This window comes from Macrobrachium rosenbergii, chromosome 46 (genome assembly GCF_040412425.1).
Source record: "Macrobrachium rosenbergii isolate ZJJX-2024 chromosome 46, ASM4041242v1, whole genome shotgun sequence".
Classification (NCBI taxonomy): Eukaryota; Metazoa; Arthropoda; class Malacostraca; order Decapoda; family Palaemonidae; genus Macrobrachium; species Macrobrachium rosenbergii.
The window spans coordinates 31,812,848-31,830,249 of NC_089786.1; the positions used below are offsets into that span (position 1 = coordinate 31,812,848).

The following is a 17,402-nucleotide window of genomic DNA, read 5'->3' on the forward strand; positions in this document are numbered from 1 at the left end:
ATGATGCGTTTTGTAAATAATTGTAAACCAGGAAGTGACAAAAGAACTGGGAATTTGTCTTTGGAGGAGCTACAGGAAGCTAAGCTCGAGACAATTGTCCTCGTGCAAAGAGAATATTTCCCAGAAGAATATGAGTGTTTGCAGAAGGGGAAGGTAAAACCCAAGTTAACTCTCATAAGGCAACTAAATCTCTATTTGGAAAGAGATGTAATAAAATGTAGAGGAAGACTGGAACATGCCCAGTTATCAGAAGAGGCCAAATTTCCTGTTTTACTGCCTAAAGGTTGTCCTATTACAAAATTAATAGTAAGGGAACATCATGAAGCACAAGCTCATATGGGAGTGGATGCAACTGTGGCTAGCGTAAGGCAGCAATTCTGGGTCCCCCAGCTCAGACAGTTGAGTAAAAATGTAATAAACCATTGTGTAATTTGTAAAAAAACATAAGGTAAGTATATCGAGCAAATGTATTTTCCAGCCTTACCAGAATTCAAAGAGTGCAATAGAAATAAACCTTTTTCCATCACAGGCATGGATTATACAGGGCATTGTGTGGACGAAGGAGAAAGATCAGAATCCGAAAAAGGCATATATCATCGTATTTACATACCCAGTAACTAGAGGCATCCATGTGGAGCTAGTTAAAAATCAGTCCTGCAACTCGCTCCTCATGGCCTTTAGGAACTTTTGCAGCAGAAGAGGATTCCCTTCATTGATGTTGAGTGACAATGCTACCACATTTGTTGCGGCCTCAGAATATCTTAAGGCTATGGCAGAAAACATCTCAGTGCAAGAACATTTGAATCAGGTGGAGTGTAAGTGGAAATTCATCCCTGCTAGAGCTCCTTGGTTTGGAGCTATCTGGGAGAGGCTGATCGGACTTTTGAAATCTTGTTTGAAAAAAGTGGTGGGTCAGGCCCTTCTCAGATATGATGAATTGTCTTGTGTGGTAACTGAGCTCGAATCCATCATCAATGATAAGACCGTTGAGCTACACTCCGGGGACCTGGGTAACCCAGAGGTATTAACACCTAATCATTTGATCTTAGGTAGAAAACTAAGATCTTTTCCTAAAGAAACAGTGAACTGGGAGGAAGCCTCTAAAGTCTCTATATGAAAATATTAAGAGTACAGAAAAACGGTTTGCGTCACTAGGGTATGTGATGACCTCTGGAAAAGTGGGAGGAAGTATTTGATTTCTCTCCGTGAATCACATCAAACCGGAAGTGAACATGGTTCTTGGCCCAGAGTAGGTGAAGTGATACTTATTCATGATGAAGGGCCAAGGAATAAGTGGAGGATGGGTCAAGTTGTAGAATTACATCCAGGACCAGATAACATCCCTAGAGTGGTGACGCTTCGAACTTCACATGGTCATATCATGAGACCAGTTATGAAGCTGTACCCTCTCGAACTATGGCAGGAGATAGAAAATACTGTCCCTGCTGAAGTAGAAGTAAAAGGCACTCATCCCGTTAGGAAAACGGCACAGGTGGCTGCTGAGGCTAGAAAAGCCTTAATAAGTACACGGGACTACTGTAAATATGTTGTATATTTTTTCTTGCTGTTGGAGTGTGTCGATATGATAAAGAGATCTATGAATCCTGAATAAGTAATCTGTTATACCTTTTCTATGGAATGTGTAAGTGTTATTATTATATTTAGGTTATATTCACTTAAATGTTGTATTCTTAATGTGAAATATATTTTGTTAAGGTTGTTCTGGGCTTTACTGGCATGTTGCTTGTTTGGTAGTTGTGGTGAGACGTCATTGGTGGTGGGTGGCAGAAGCCGACTAAGCCATCATTGAGTCCAGGCGTGTGTCCATCTACTTCATCTGTGATCAAGAACAGTATTATTATTAAGTGAATTCAAACTGGAACAAAGCTAAGTATCCCACTGATTTTCACCAGTGCATTTAGTATTATTTGTTAATGTGCGCATATTGATAGGAAATTAGTATTATTGTGAATATCAGTGGATGAACTGCTGGAGTTTGTTATGTTGTTTGAAGTGTTTATTAATGTTTACCGACGAAGTTTTGTGATTGATGTAAGGTAATTAAGTGAAGTTAAACTATTGTAGAATTAATTTGTAGTTAAACAACGCAATGTCAAAGGATTAAAGGAGAGAGTGCAATGAATTATCTCAGAAAAGAATCACAGGGCATGAAAATGATAAATTATCTTTTGTTAAGATTAGTTTATTTGGTTTCATGTTTTTGTAACATCAATAATGGTTATAACTTAAGCACTGGTTAGTAAGTACAAGTATTATCAGAGATAATTTGGAAAAGATCTGTGGTCTTGACAGGTTTGGTTTATTATCTGATGATTTGCTGGTATCATTTGTTCCATTTCTTGTCAATTTGTTTAAATTCAGGCTGGGATTCCTGCATCGAGCTTAGTACTTCATATCTATTATTAAGTGTTGCATGTTTAATTGGTGGAGAGGATGAGGGGGAATGTCTCCCTTTTGATGCTTTTGCACCTCAGTCTCCATCAAATCAGGCAGAGACTCTGCCTGGGACGATTCCAAGGTGATTGGGTTAAGTGCCATCTTATCCTCCTTGGAGGCTTGTGCTCTAGCCTCAACAGGCTGACCAACTGACCCAGATGGCTGGAGCCCTGTAAAGGGTTGATGCACCTGCTACATTAGAGGATGCTGCCACTATTAGTGGTGTGTAGTTTGTGACTTAGAACTTGAGCATAGCTCTGGGTTTATTGTCCTAATTGTCTTTTTCAAAACCAATATATGTGCTCTGCATTGGCTATTCAGTGCAGACAGTTCAAATGTGTAATTTACAATTTCTGTTATTGGTTATGTTCCAGTTTTGTTTTTCTATACATTCATCATCACCAGTGGACACCACAGCAGTTTATAAGAATTTTAGCATTTTGCAGTTTTTTCATGGGTGTGCAAACACAGCAGTGACGCTTTGCACTGGTCTTGACATGAATAAACAGTGAGTCTTCCCAAAGGAGAAATATCTGCTCTTTATTCCTCCCACCTTTTCTGGAGAAACCATAAAATTTATATAGTAGTTATAATTTTCTTTCTTGGCTGAGCTTCACAACCCATAGGATGTTTGAGTCCTTACTTCTGCATTCTGCTTTCTCTCTGGTTTATCCTGAACCCATTTAGATGGCACATAAACGTCCATGTCTTTGGGAACTTTTGTCACATTAAGGCTCATAAATAGTAGCTTGACCTATTTTATGGCACTTATCATACTACTAGCCTTTAGAGCCTCATCATGGCTCAAGGTAGCTTACACTTCATTTAGATTCAATATCAATAAAGTTCATCCTGATTTCTACAACAGTTCCAAATGATTTTTGGGGCATAACTGAGATCATTTCATAATCCCCACAACAAACTGGTAAATCTTCGATATGGGCATTATCAAATTTTTCACACAACCTGGCTGTGTTGAAGGAATTTAATCTCTGGATGAGAAGATTTCTTAGGAAGAATCTGTGTGCTGGCTTGAAGTCATCATCCAGTGAAAAACACTTCAGAGGGTCAGAGGTGAGGAAGTCGGAGGATCATGATGTTGTTATTTCTGCTTTTTGTCAATTTATTTTAGAGAAGCCATCAACATTTGGAGAAATTTAAAATCTACAAAGGTGGAACACCATCAGAGGTCAGGGTACTCAAATCCCCTTATAAATATAGACATAAGATCTGAGAGGGTAAAAGAAAAAAATAATAATAAACATGAAAACCTTAAAAAGATATCAGCCTTTCATGTTGGTTTATTCTTTACCAATGGCACAGAGTCTCACTCACCAAATATCCACATCACTACCCTACCTCACAGGATGGCTGTATGATTATAGTGGCCCAGAGTGTAAGCCAAATAAAGCTTACACTTTAACGTCAGTATGAGCAAACGGATAGAATGCAGAGAGTTGTATCCCTGAAGCAGGCACAGATCCACCAGGTCAGCCTAAAGAATAGTTCCACTCCCTAGTATCTCTCAGGTCCGAACATTATAGGGCAGCTGATGGTCCTACAACAGTTCCCACTATCTTGCTTCAGATATAAACCCAATCACAGCTATGATATCTTTTCCTATTTATCAGGCCCAATAAATTTTAGCAAAAGCAGAAAATTCCACAAAAATTAATACATAGTAGTAGTAGTATTAAAGTAGTTTAACCAGACCACTGAGCTGACTTCAGCTCTTATAGGGCTGGCCCGAAGGATTAGGATAAAATACCACATAGGCTCACATTCTCATACTGCAACACATTCACACAAATACATTTTCTCATGCTTCCACACTAAAAAGGTATATTAAAATTCATAATAAGTTAAGTAATATTTTTTAAAAATTAATTTAAATTCGACAAATGCTGTTTTCGTGCTTTTATTATTTACCTATTTTTATATTTTATCTATCAAACCACAGTTCCTTATGAACAACAAAATTGGAATGACTGAAAATGTAAAAGATTCTGATAAAATTTCATTTATGGATTTATTCCCAAAAGTTGACAGTCGCTGTTGGTCATACTTTGGACACTCACTTAACACATGTCTGACCGTTATTATTACCCTGCACTCTGAGCACTCAGGAGCCAGGCCATGTGGGCTGCTCATCAAGTGCCCATGTGTCAGACGAGTATGGCCTAAATTCTGAGATGTGTTAGAATTACTTGTGCGTGTCTCTCTCTCTGATATGATGAACTCCATTTTTTAACATTACGTTTTATTTGTTTCAATTTATTACTTTCAGACTCTTCATCCCATATACGAGGTATGTTCAATACGTAATGAGAAAATGTCCAGCGAGACACTAAATATGATTTGATCAAAATACTACTTCATGGTGAAGTACACATACATATATTCTATAAAATGACAAACTGGCAACTTTCTATATTTGTAGGTCTGAGTGCAGCGGTGAATGTGGTGGAACCAGTCTGATCCGGTATGCCGATCTGTGAACCCTTGTCAAAATGCAGGGAAACATGGAGCAATGTTACACCATCAAATTTTGTGTTAAACTTAAGAAAACCAAACAAGATGCTTATGGAATGTTAAAGGAGGCCTATGGGGATGAACAGATGAGGCAAGCAAGTTTCTATCGGTGGTTTTTTCTGACGGAGCAACAAAAATTGCACGCAAGGAGGAAAACATTGAGGAAGTGCAAAGGTTAGTGATGCAAGACCGTCGAATATCTGTGAGGATGCTATCTGAAGCTGTTGGTATTAGTATTGGCACAGCAGAGACAGTTCTGACCGAAGAGGAGTGGAGCAGTGGTCAGTGGTGGTTCCACTAGGACAATGCCCCATGCCACAAGTCAATGCTGGTGACCACCTGGATGGCCCACAGGAGAATGAAAGTGGTACAACACCCACCCTACAGCCCTGACCTAGCCCCTTGCGACTTCTTCCTGTTCCCACACATGAAAGACAGCCTCAGGGGAACCAGATTCCAGTCAACAGAGGAGCTGAAAGAGGCATCGGAAAGTTACCTGAAGGGACTACTGAAAAAGGACTTTGACGAGGTCTTCCAGGATTGGGAGAGATGCATGCAGAAGTGTGTAGCTGTGAGAGGCAATTATTTTGAAGGAGACAAAGTTGTGTAAGCTTATGAAAATAAATAGTGTCTCTCCTGACATTTTCTCATTACTTATTGAACATACCTCGTATATTGTCATTTATTCATGATACCCATTTTTGTGGGTGTTACATAATCAGCAAGAGGGATATTCACATTTGATCTTGACATGCGAGTTGTTCTTTGGCTGCTTTGTCTGCATCTTCATTTCCTTTGACCCCTACATGGGCAGGGATCCAACATATTTCTACATTTTTCCATTATTATATAAGTTATGGAGAAATAATTTAATTTGTTGTACTATATTATTTTTTGATTTGTAGCTCTGAATAGCTTCTATAGTGCTTCTCGAGTCACTAAATATCACAAAATTGAATGATGACTCTTTTAATTATTTTTATAGTTGATGCAATTCCATACAATTCTGCTATAAATACCGAAGCATTATTAGGAAGAGAGAACTGATAAGTTTTCTCTTGGGACACTGCAGCATATCCCACTCAGTATTCTGATTTAGATCCATCTGTATATATTGTGTAAAGTGGACCTTTTCGGCTTATATGTTCTATTGTATGTTGTCTATGGTGTTCTGATGTATATGAGTTCCTTTTTGATAAATATCTGGTGTGTGCAAATTCTCATTTTATTCATTGTCCAGGGAGGAGATGATTTTACTATTAAAGGCACTTGTATATTTATATTCAGCGACTGGTGGTGGATGGTTATCTATAAATGCAACTCTTAATTCAAATAATTTTTTTTTGTTGGAGAATCACTAGTTTGAATTCTTAGAGCACTTTTCATTGTTACTAGCTCTCTATGGAGAGAGAGAGAGAGGCAGTTCACCACATTCAACTTGTAACAATGATTTTGGTGATGATCTAAAGACTCCTGAGCACATTCTAAGGCCTTCATTGTGAACAGTATCTAACATTTTCAGTGCTGTGTCCGATGCTGAGCCATATACTTCGCTTCCATAATCAATGATGGACAGAACTGCTGCTTTATACAGTACAGTAAGGGTATATCTATCAGCTCCCCATAGTGTTCGATAGTTTTCTAATTAGATTTAATGCTCTTTAACTTTTAGATCTTACATACGTAATGTGGCCTTTCCAGTTCAAGTGAGTATGAAATACTAATCCCAAAAATTTTGCTGTTTGGCCAGTTGGTATACTATGGTTTCTGATTTTTAAATCTATTTCTTCACCTTTTTCCACTTTTTATTTTCATAAAACATGATTGATTGAGTTTTATCTTTGGAAAATTTAAAGCCTACAGATAAAGCCCATTCATCTATTTTTACTATGCTTTTATTAATGATTCGTTCTGCATGTTTTATTCGGGATGCTGAATAATATATGGCAAAATCACCCATATACAGGTTACTTTTAATGCCAGTAGGTAGATTTTTACTGATATCATTAATTGTATAGCTCAGCCAACCAAGTTATCAATAATCTTTATTTAATCCTAAAACTTGGGAATGTCATACAGAGATAAAATCTGAGATTTACGATCTACAATGTCTCTCAGGAGAATTGCCCATATTTATACTTGATAATCCTCAGGTAAATCTCCTGATTTCTCTTTCGAAACGCATATAAAGAACCCAAGTACAATAAACCGCCATAGTCGACCGGGAGGCTTCGTTCAGTAAGCTACGTCTGCCGTTTCTCGCGCTCCGCTGTTTGATGTTTGCCCGTGTAATTTGGTCTTTTGTAAACTTACTCACGAACTCATGGCTTCAGCGAAACGTTTTCGCAATGATGAAGAAATTCTTGAATATCTCTTTGAATGTCCATCGGAAGGTGATTCTATAATATCATGGGATGGAGATACGGAAAATGAAGAGGCGTCTTGTAACGAGGTGCTGCCCGACGATGTCAGCGACAACTCGTCCGATTCCGATCAGGCAGATGAAGAGAATGCGTCCTTTGAAGAAGAAATTCTGTACGATCCAGAGCCGAGTGGTATTGATAGTGATGACGAGAATGATAACGCAAGAGAGGGCAATTCGGTCGAAATGACAGATGATAGTGACGATGATGAGTGGGAAATCTACAATGAAGAAATTCATGATCTTCCAAACTTCAGTTTCACCGGTAAGCAGCAGTTTGTGAAACCAGAAAAAACACTAAATTCTCCCCTTGATTTTTTTTCTTGTTTTTTTACATTAGAACTTTTTCAGTCACTCGCTAACGAAACAAATAAATATGCCATGGCAAAGATCAATGCATGTCGCCCACTTCGAAAATATTCTATTTGGAATGACTGGAAAGATGTTACGGCAGAAGAAATGATGGCTTTCCATGGAGTGCTAATGTGCATTGCGATGTTACGTAAAATCACTACCGTAGACGTATTCAGCGCACGACTGGTAAATTCGCCATTATTTGCAAAGTGTATATTTACAAGAAAACGTTTTCATCAAATATTCTGGGCCTTTCATGTATCTTCATCTTCTGATAACAGAAATAGAGTGACTAGGAGTTCTAAAGTAAAAAACGTACTCGATTACGTTACCAAACGTTTTTTACAATTCTACCGTCCAGGTGCAACCCTTTCGGCGGATGAATCCATGGTTTTATTCAAAGGACGTGTGGCATTCAGGTTGTATGCACCTGGAAAACCCCAAAAATGGGGAATTCGCGTCTATGATATTGCCTGTTCGAAGACTGGTTACATACTATCACTCATCCCTTACTATGGGAAAGAGACGACTGACCAACTCGGAAATCCGAAACACAAATTCAATACCGCATTATTTTGGAGTTGATTGACGCTGTAAGGAAAGAAACAAAGGAAAGCGGGTACCACGTTTTTACGGACAGGCTGTATACCAGCATGGAACTTGCAAAGGAACTTCTAAAACGTAAAGTTCATTTGACAGGCACGATTCTGGTAAAGCGCAAAGGCCTTCCCACAGAGATAAGGACAGGTAAAGTGAAGCTTCAACCAGGAAATCATCTTTCATTCTACAAGAGCAACAAATATCATATTCTTAGCTGGCGTGACAAACGGTATGTAACCATGTGCTCTACTTTTTATTCAGCCAAAACAAAGCAAGTTCAACGGAAGAAGAAAAATAATATTGCAGAAGAAATCACCAAACCAGAAATGATATGTGAATATGTGGCCAATATGGGTGGAATTGATCGCGCCGATCATTATTGCTCATCATATGCGTTTTTACAGAAATCACTGAAATGGTGGAGGAAGTTATACTTTTTTGTTCTTGAAGTGGCGGTCGTCAATAGCTATATTCTTTATAAAATTCACATGAAGGAGGAGAATAAGAAAGTACTCAGCCACGCTAATTACAGGAAGTCACTTTGTGAACAGTTAGTAGGAAGAATTCGCAATAAGAATTTCCGAAAAAGTGTTCGTGTGAACGAAAATTGCGTACCCGAGAGACTCAACGGCAAAACACATATGATCAACAAGATTCCTAACAATCGTTGTCGAGAATGTGCTGTTTGTAGCAATCGCAGAGGCCCCGGCGGCAGAAAAGAGACCGCTTACTATTGTGAAACATGCACTCTTCAACCTGGATTACACCCAAATGAATGTTTCAAAGCATATCATTCAAAAATTGACTACAAGGTGAAATATGATTGATGTATTACAATGCAAAAAAATCGCATAGGATTTTTATGTAATGAAAGTTGTATAAAATAAAATTGTATAAAAACAACAGTTAATCTTGGTACCAGAAAAAATCAGTATAAAATAAAAATTTACATATTTTGGTACAAAGAAATAAAAAAAAATGAAACTTCACAAAACTGAATTATGAACAAATTTGAGAAGAATTTCGTCTAACATGAAATCGTATCATAACCACATACAAAAAGGCTATCAAATCAAACATTACGACTTTTTAAAATCAAATCATTCATGAATAGATTAGTCAGTGATAAGTATGGAACCTGATAGTTTTAATTTTCTGGTTTCTCTGAGTATTTGTTTACTTTTTCAATAACACTTTCATGTTTTGTTTATATCGTGGGTTTTATTTTTCCTGACTGCAGTCCCTTTGGAGAATAATCTTTTGGTAATCTAACTTGCTTTTACCTTATGACCTTTCTCCAAACAGTATGCCATCTATAATCTGAAGCCCATAGAATTGAGCTAATGCCCTGGAGGACATACCCTCAGGATACGGGTAAGCTGGGAGCGGTCAAGAACCCATGCGACCCCCTGCAGCCTATTTATGGTGTTCTCTTTCTTACCCACGTGTGGCCGAGTAAGATATTTTGCTACTTCTAGGCAGTTCTATCACTGACAAAAAATGGCTACAGAATAAGTCTGAATACTAAAAATAAGGCACTAAAACAACAAGACCTGAATTTGCAAACATTCATTACAAAGAAAATTTTCTGTTATTATTATATATGAAAATAAAATTTGCATATATAGTATTCTTTTAACTCTCACTTACTATGTCACCTCACTTTATAAATAACACCCTTAGCCACCTACACACGTGCATTGTTTGCATGTATGTACGTTGGTCGCTACTTTGACCTATATTTACAAAATACCTCTCTTTTTTCATCCTCCAATTTTATAAACAGTAAGTAACGACCACATTAGTAATGAATCCTCATCATGTTGCTTTTTCAAGTTATACTTCTCATCATGTTGTTTTTTTTCAAGTTACGAGTAAATTCAGTGTCTCGAGATCATAGTTGCGTATAATTCTGGCCTTTGGCTACAAAGAATTAAACTCCATCTTCGATATATATTATGGTCAATATTGTAAAGAAAAAAAATAGGTATGATTTATACGAGGGATTTATTACCTGTCCCAGAAAATAAAGAATCGTCATTTCTCGGGATAAATCCATAAAAGTACTTTGAAATAACATCACGTATACTGAACATATAATAATAATAAAGTATAAAACGGGAAACTGAAGAGTTCAATACGACAGAGATTATAACAAACTACCCTTTCCGAATATGCTCTCTCTCTCTCTCTCTCTCTCTCTCTCTCTCTCTCTCTCTCTCTCTCTCTCTCTCTCTCTCTCTCTCTGAGTTTGTAGCGATGTGGCATATTTATTTTTGTTGCTTTTATCTATCGGTCTATATAACGCATATTTTTCTCTTGACATTACAGATGAGAGGGAAAAGGTATTAGGTCATTCCTAAATATACTTGACTATTTATTTATAACACAAAATCACAGACAAAAAGACTTGTGTTTCCGTACGAAAACAAATAATGTGATGGTAGGTAACGCTAAGAACGGAACAACAAAACAAAGACCCCATGACGACACCACACCTGGACAACGCACTCGCGGAATAAGTCACAGGTCAAGAATGTCAGGAAGGGAGGGCGAGGAAGGCCACCCGTGACCTTGGGGATAATGATAAAGGATTTACATACTTCATCGCTTGGATGTGCTCGGAAAGGGCACAGTATAGCATCCTTATACCTATTATGTTCATTATCAACTACTAACAAACTTTTCGTGTGTAATTCATATGTACTTAAAATTAAAATCAAACTACCTATATATATGTGTATGTAATAAACATAACTATATATATATATATATATATATATATATATATATATATATATATATATATATATATATATATATATATATATATATATAGATATATTATATATATAATTATCTATATATTATAGATATATATATACATCTATGATTCACACACACACACACACACACACACACATATATATATATATATATATATATATATATATATATATATATATATATATATATATATATATATATATATATATATATATATATATATATATATATATATATATATATATATATATATATATAGTTTGATTATTATATATATTATATATATATATAAGGCATATATTATAGTATATATATAATTATTAATTTATAATACATTATATATAGTAAATTTTAATTAATATGACGTACAGGTAATAAACGATAGCTATACTGCGCCCTTTCCGAGCACATCCAAGCGATGAAGTATGTAAATCCTTTATCATTATCCTCAAGGTCACGGGTGGCCTTCCTCGCCCTCCCTTAACGTAACACATTCTTGACCTGACTTATTCCTATTATGCGTTGTCCAGGTGTGGTGTCGTCATAGGGCCTTTTATTTTGTTGTTCCGTTCTTAGCGTTACCTGTCATCACATTATTTGTTTATACTTCTTATATATACGGAAGCACAAGTCTTTCTGTCTGAGATTTTGTGTTATATAAATAAATATTCTTATAGCATATTTAGAATGACATAATACATCCTCTCATTTGTAATGTCAAGAGAAAAAGTATGCGTTATATTCTTATACAAAGCAGATAAAAGCAACAAAACAAATATTTCCACAACGTTACAAACTAGAGAAAAGAAAAAACAGAGAGAGAGAGAGAGAGAGAGAGAGAGAGAGAGAGAGAGAGAGAGAGAGAGAGAGAGAGAGAGAGAGAGCTAACTATATATATATAAGGTAGTTTGTTATAATATCTGTTATATAACTCTTAGTTCATTTATAATATATATATTATATATTTATATATTATTATATATTTATATATATATATATATATATATATATATATATAAAGTATATTTATATATATATATATATATATATATATATATATATATATATATATATATATATATATATATATATATATATATATATATATATATATATATACATATATATCTTTTACTAACCATTATTTCTTTGGAAATCATAGTGGAATGCTGACAGTGGGGAAAGTAAGGATTCAATATTTAAGGACCATGTAATATAATGATGAATTTCGACTGATATAACTCCCAGTAAATAAACAATACATGTGCATCGCAGTTAGTTGTTTACCAACAGTGGTTATAAGCCTTATAAGCCTGTAAATACGCTGCCCCACCCGGATTAGATGTAATCCTTTTTCTTCTCAATGTCATGTGGAAAACTGACCAGGTGGTTTACCGGTTAGAAGATTGGCTACAAAAGTAGCCTCAGTCATTTCACTTGTATGTATTGGTGATGACTGTATTGAGTAAAAAAGCCACAATAATATAATTTTTAAATTGTATATTTTAAGATACAAAAATATACAAAAAAGGGGATAAAAACACGGGAGCTTTCGACCGTTTGCGCAACGGTCCTCTTCAGCCAACTCATTATTTTCGATCACAATATAGTGACGCTCCACAGATGACTGTATTGATCAAATGAATCTGGGATACCGTTTAGCAGAAAGGACTCCAGCTTTTACCCAAAAACTGAGCGCATTCAATTATTTTTATGATATATTTAGCCATCTAAAAAAACAGCAAGGAATTAAAAATAGTAACCATTATAGTAATTATTATTTATTCAATGGTCGTAATAATTATTAATGGCAGTTCTATACTGGTATAAAATTTCCTTGATACACAATTCCTAAGAATGAATTTTATATGAAATCAAATACTAAATGAAAAGTGAGGTAAACAATGAACAGATACATTGTTGGCCAAAATTCATAAACAGAAACTTACTATATCGCATTCGGACAATTTGGTGTGGGACCTGACCTCGATTGGTAATCTGTATTGGAATGTCCGTATGCCACATCAAACCACTACTATAAAAAGATAATCAAATTTGCAGTTATCAGTGCATTTTTTGCAAATTTCAAAATGCAAACCAGAAACTGGATATTAGAAATTACATGTTACTCACACGGTTTACGAATATGAAATTTATATCAACGTCGACTACTCCACGAAAGAGAAAAGTGGCAACGCCTAATAATCCTTCCTGTACTGGGAGCGCTTGCTTATTAGTGACAGAAAGAACACGGCCAAATACGAACAAAAACAAAGCCCCTTCACAGTACTTCATCAAAAGTTCGAAAAGATTTGAACATTATTCCTTTGTTTATAATGATATGGGTGTTAATTTTTTTAAAATTGTTTTCTAAAGGGCCTGATTGATAAGACACTATTGTAAGCAACGAAAAATATAAAGAATTTGTGTCCATTTCTTTCATAGTTTGAAAAGCATCGTGGAAAATTCTTGTCTCTTTGGCAAACTTCCTCTGTATTTTTATCACTTGTAACAAATATACAGTTTATTACTGTCTTGAAATTAATGAAATGTGATAGGGCAGTTTTTATCCTTTAAAATTATCTATGATTTATGTACCGAAAACAAAAACTAATGGAGATTTAATAGTTTTTCGTGGATGAATAAAAATGATCACAGCTATGGTGATGATACTGGTTGTAGCTGGCTGTCTCGGCCCCCGCAAGTAGGTCTGATCGGTTTATTTTCTCGAATGTGCCATGTTAGTCGAGCATTTACCATTTTCTCTAGCAATTTGCATAAGCAGCTTGTTATAGAAACTGGTCTGTAATTATTTACATTGCTGGGATCCTTTCAAGGTTTGGGGACAGGAATTATTATAGCTGTACGCCACTCATCTGGAAATAAATTTCGAAGTCATAAATGATTATAAAACTCTAATAAGTACGACTTTCCCAAAGATGCAAGTGGCAGATCATCTCAAAACAAATATTGTCACCTCCAGAAGCAGATTTATTGCTGTTCGAGAGAGTATATTCCCACTCTGACATATTAAATTTTCAAAATTTATTGCTATTAATTCTATTATTTTTTTTTTTTTTTTGTGCGGAAGTGTTCATCTAAATTTTTATCACTACATACATTTGCTAAATTTTCTCCCATTATATTACTTATTTCTTTTGGATCAAGTGTTCTTTTCCCATCTTTTAATATGGCATGTCTAGGTGGTTTAACATGGGTACCATTTATTTTCCTGAATTTTTCCCAAATTTTTTGTATGGGAGTATTATTAGAGAGATTTGATATGTATTTCCTCCATGAAATGATTCTTCCTTGAATTATTTCTTTTTTAAATTTCGCTGATATTTTGTTGTATACAGGTTTTAATCTATCAGTTTCTAGTAATAGTCATTTTTTTGTAAATTTCCTTCTAATATTGGTAATGTTTTACTTATTTTACTGAACTTTCTATTCCAATTATCTAATCGTCTCCCTATTGAGTGTTTTATATTTATTAATTCTGTTAACTTATCGGACCACCATGGAACTTTGTGTTTTGTTGGATGAGGTTTTGACTTTGGTATTGCTTTATCAGCAGCATTTTCAATGAAATCGACAAGAAATTTATTAGTTTCATTATGGTCTTTTAAATGTTCAAATAGTGGGATATTCCTAGTGTGCATTTAATATTGCTCCCAATCTGCTTTATAAATGTTAGTGAGGGACATGTTTTGCAGGATTATTTTGTAATAAGGAAATTAATATTGGGAAATCATCACTTGTGTGCAAGTCATCAATTGTATTCCAATCTAATCTGTCGACTATAATTGTTGTACATAAAGTTAAGTCTACTGAGGAAAATGTTCCATGTGCTTTTGAAAAATATGTGCTAATTTCGTCATTTATACAGCACATGTCGTTTGAATCCATGAACTCTTCTATTTTACTACCTGTTCTATTTGAGTTTGTACAATTGCAGTCCCATATTGGGTTGTGAGCATTAATATCACCTACTATTAATGTAGGTTCCTTGGTACTGTTAAGTAAATCTCTAAGTTTATCAATGTCGTAATTTTTATTTGGTTGAATAAATTATAAATTATGCAATCATTTTTTATTCATATTTTAATACTTGATATTTGCAAGTCAGTCAAATTTACAGGTACTCTGTCATAACATACTTTGTAATGTACTGTACATATATAACAGTACCTAGATTTCATTCTTCTTCTCTAGATGTAGATACTAAGGTATATTTACCTACTGTTGATACTGTTTTGTTGACATGTTGTAAACATAATATTATTGGTTCATATTCCCTCTGTAGACCATTTACCTTCCATTGTATAATATAATTATACAAAGTATTACGTTAGTGTGTTCAAGTGTTATTTTCTTTTTGTGGATTATCAATTTGCATTTTTTTCTAAAATCCCATTTACAATATTTATTTGTTTTTCTTTATAAGACACTATTTGTCCAATGCACATACAACTCTTTTCATGAGTGTCTAAACTAGTAGTTTCTTTATTTCTGTATCTTATAAAATTTCCTTTATGGTTTTGTTTTTGTTGCACAGTTCAATGAAACAAATCATTATATCCACATGTGTTTTCATGTGCCGTTTCTTCGTTTACTCTTACTGCACCTATTATTGGTGATGGAGTAATCTCTTCTCCCATCACATAATCATTCTTGTCAATGATTTGTTCCTCTACTATTTCTTTGATGTTCTGGGTATCTGTTTCCATTGGTTTTATTATTACTTTAGGAGATTTTAGTTTCTTCTTGCAAAGTAGTTATTTTTCTCTGAGATTAACCTATCAGGGTTTTGTCAATCTTATCTATTTCCATTTTTGTTTCATTGTTTGATCTAGTCACAGTACAAAACATTCGTTTCCTATCAGGATCATGCATTCCTCTAGCTTTCAATTCTAATTTGGCCTCTTTTATAGGCATTCCTGTCCTTTCCTGAAGTTATTTTAATTTTGTATTGTACATATGATACATACACTCCTTAGATCTTGAATGGTGATTTTGTCCAGAGTTAACATATTTTGGTTCACCACACCTCCACTGTGTGGTATGTTTGTCAGATCTACAATATGCACATATAGATTTATTACTATTTTCTTTTCTATTGGTTTTTCATCATTATCAGGGAGTACTATGGTATCTTATACACTGTTCATATTGTCATGTCTTTTTATATGCACTTTCACATGGCCAATATTTTTTTATATTTAAGTAATTTTCTGCTTGACTTCTTGCTGTAGTTTCTATCAACCACATCTGTTCTTTTACTTGTCTGAATGACATTTAAGTAGTTGAATGTCGATTCAACAGGAAGTTTTCTAATTTCAATGCTGATATTTTCATCTGTTTCTAAGGTCAGGAATCGTGACCAACTTCCACTTCCAAAGATGGAGTCAAGTGAGTCAAGGTTGGGTCAAGATATCTGCTTTTTTTTTTTTTTTTTTTGCTATTTATTGGAGCATAGGGCTCCAGTGTAATTGCATTGTTTTTTTCTGATTTTTCCAGAGAGAGGTTGTCAAAGGAGGTTCCAGCGGTCGCCAACTGTGCTGAGTCGCTACCATCAAAGGGCCCACGGGTACTTAAATCTTTAACACTACTAAGCATAAAGATAGAGAAGAAAAAATAAATAAATAAACCTGAAATCCTTAAAAAGAAATCATCAGCCTTTCTTGGAGTTTATTCTTCCACCAATGGCACAAGTGAGAACTGACTATCAAATGTCCGCTCCCTACCCTACCCCAAAGGGGATGGCCCAATTGTAAGCCAAACCCGCTTGCTAGGACTGAGAGTATTTCAAGAATACAATCGTCCCCATCCTAATCATATCATGGGCAAACCGGATAGAATGCCGAGAGTCCTACCCCTAGGACCAGACCCCCCTGGAATCCGTGGTCTAGCCCTAAAGAATAGTTTTGCCTTTGGGCTATCAATCTGATCTCTCAGGTCTGAACATTATCGGGCAGCTGATGGTCCTACCACAGTTCTCATTATTTAGTTTCAGACATAAACCCAATTCCAGGTATGATATCTTTTCCTATTTATCAGGTCCTATAAATTTTAGCAGAAGTGGAAAGTTCCACAAAAATTAATCCAAACAAGTATATAATGGCATATGGGACTCTTGGACTCAAACCTGGGAAGAGATTCCTGGGTTCAAGAGTCCCCTCACTCACGTCAAAGTGATCCCAAATTGAGAGAGAGAGAGAGAGAGAGAGAGAGAGAGAGAGAGAGAGAG

General features: G+C 35.3%; 1 protein-coding gene across 1 annotated transcript; it reads left to right on the plus strand.

The window, feature by feature from the left end:
* Positions 1–1,117, plus strand: LOC136830437 (uncharacterized). Its single transcript, XM_067089971.1, has 2 exons — positions 1–363; positions 530–1,117. Exons 1-2 carry the CDS (start codon positions 1–3, stop codon positions 1,115–1,117), a joined length of 951 nt encoding a protein of 316 aa, XP_066946072.1.
* The last annotated feature ends 16,285 nt before the right edge of the window (positions 1,118–17,402 follow it).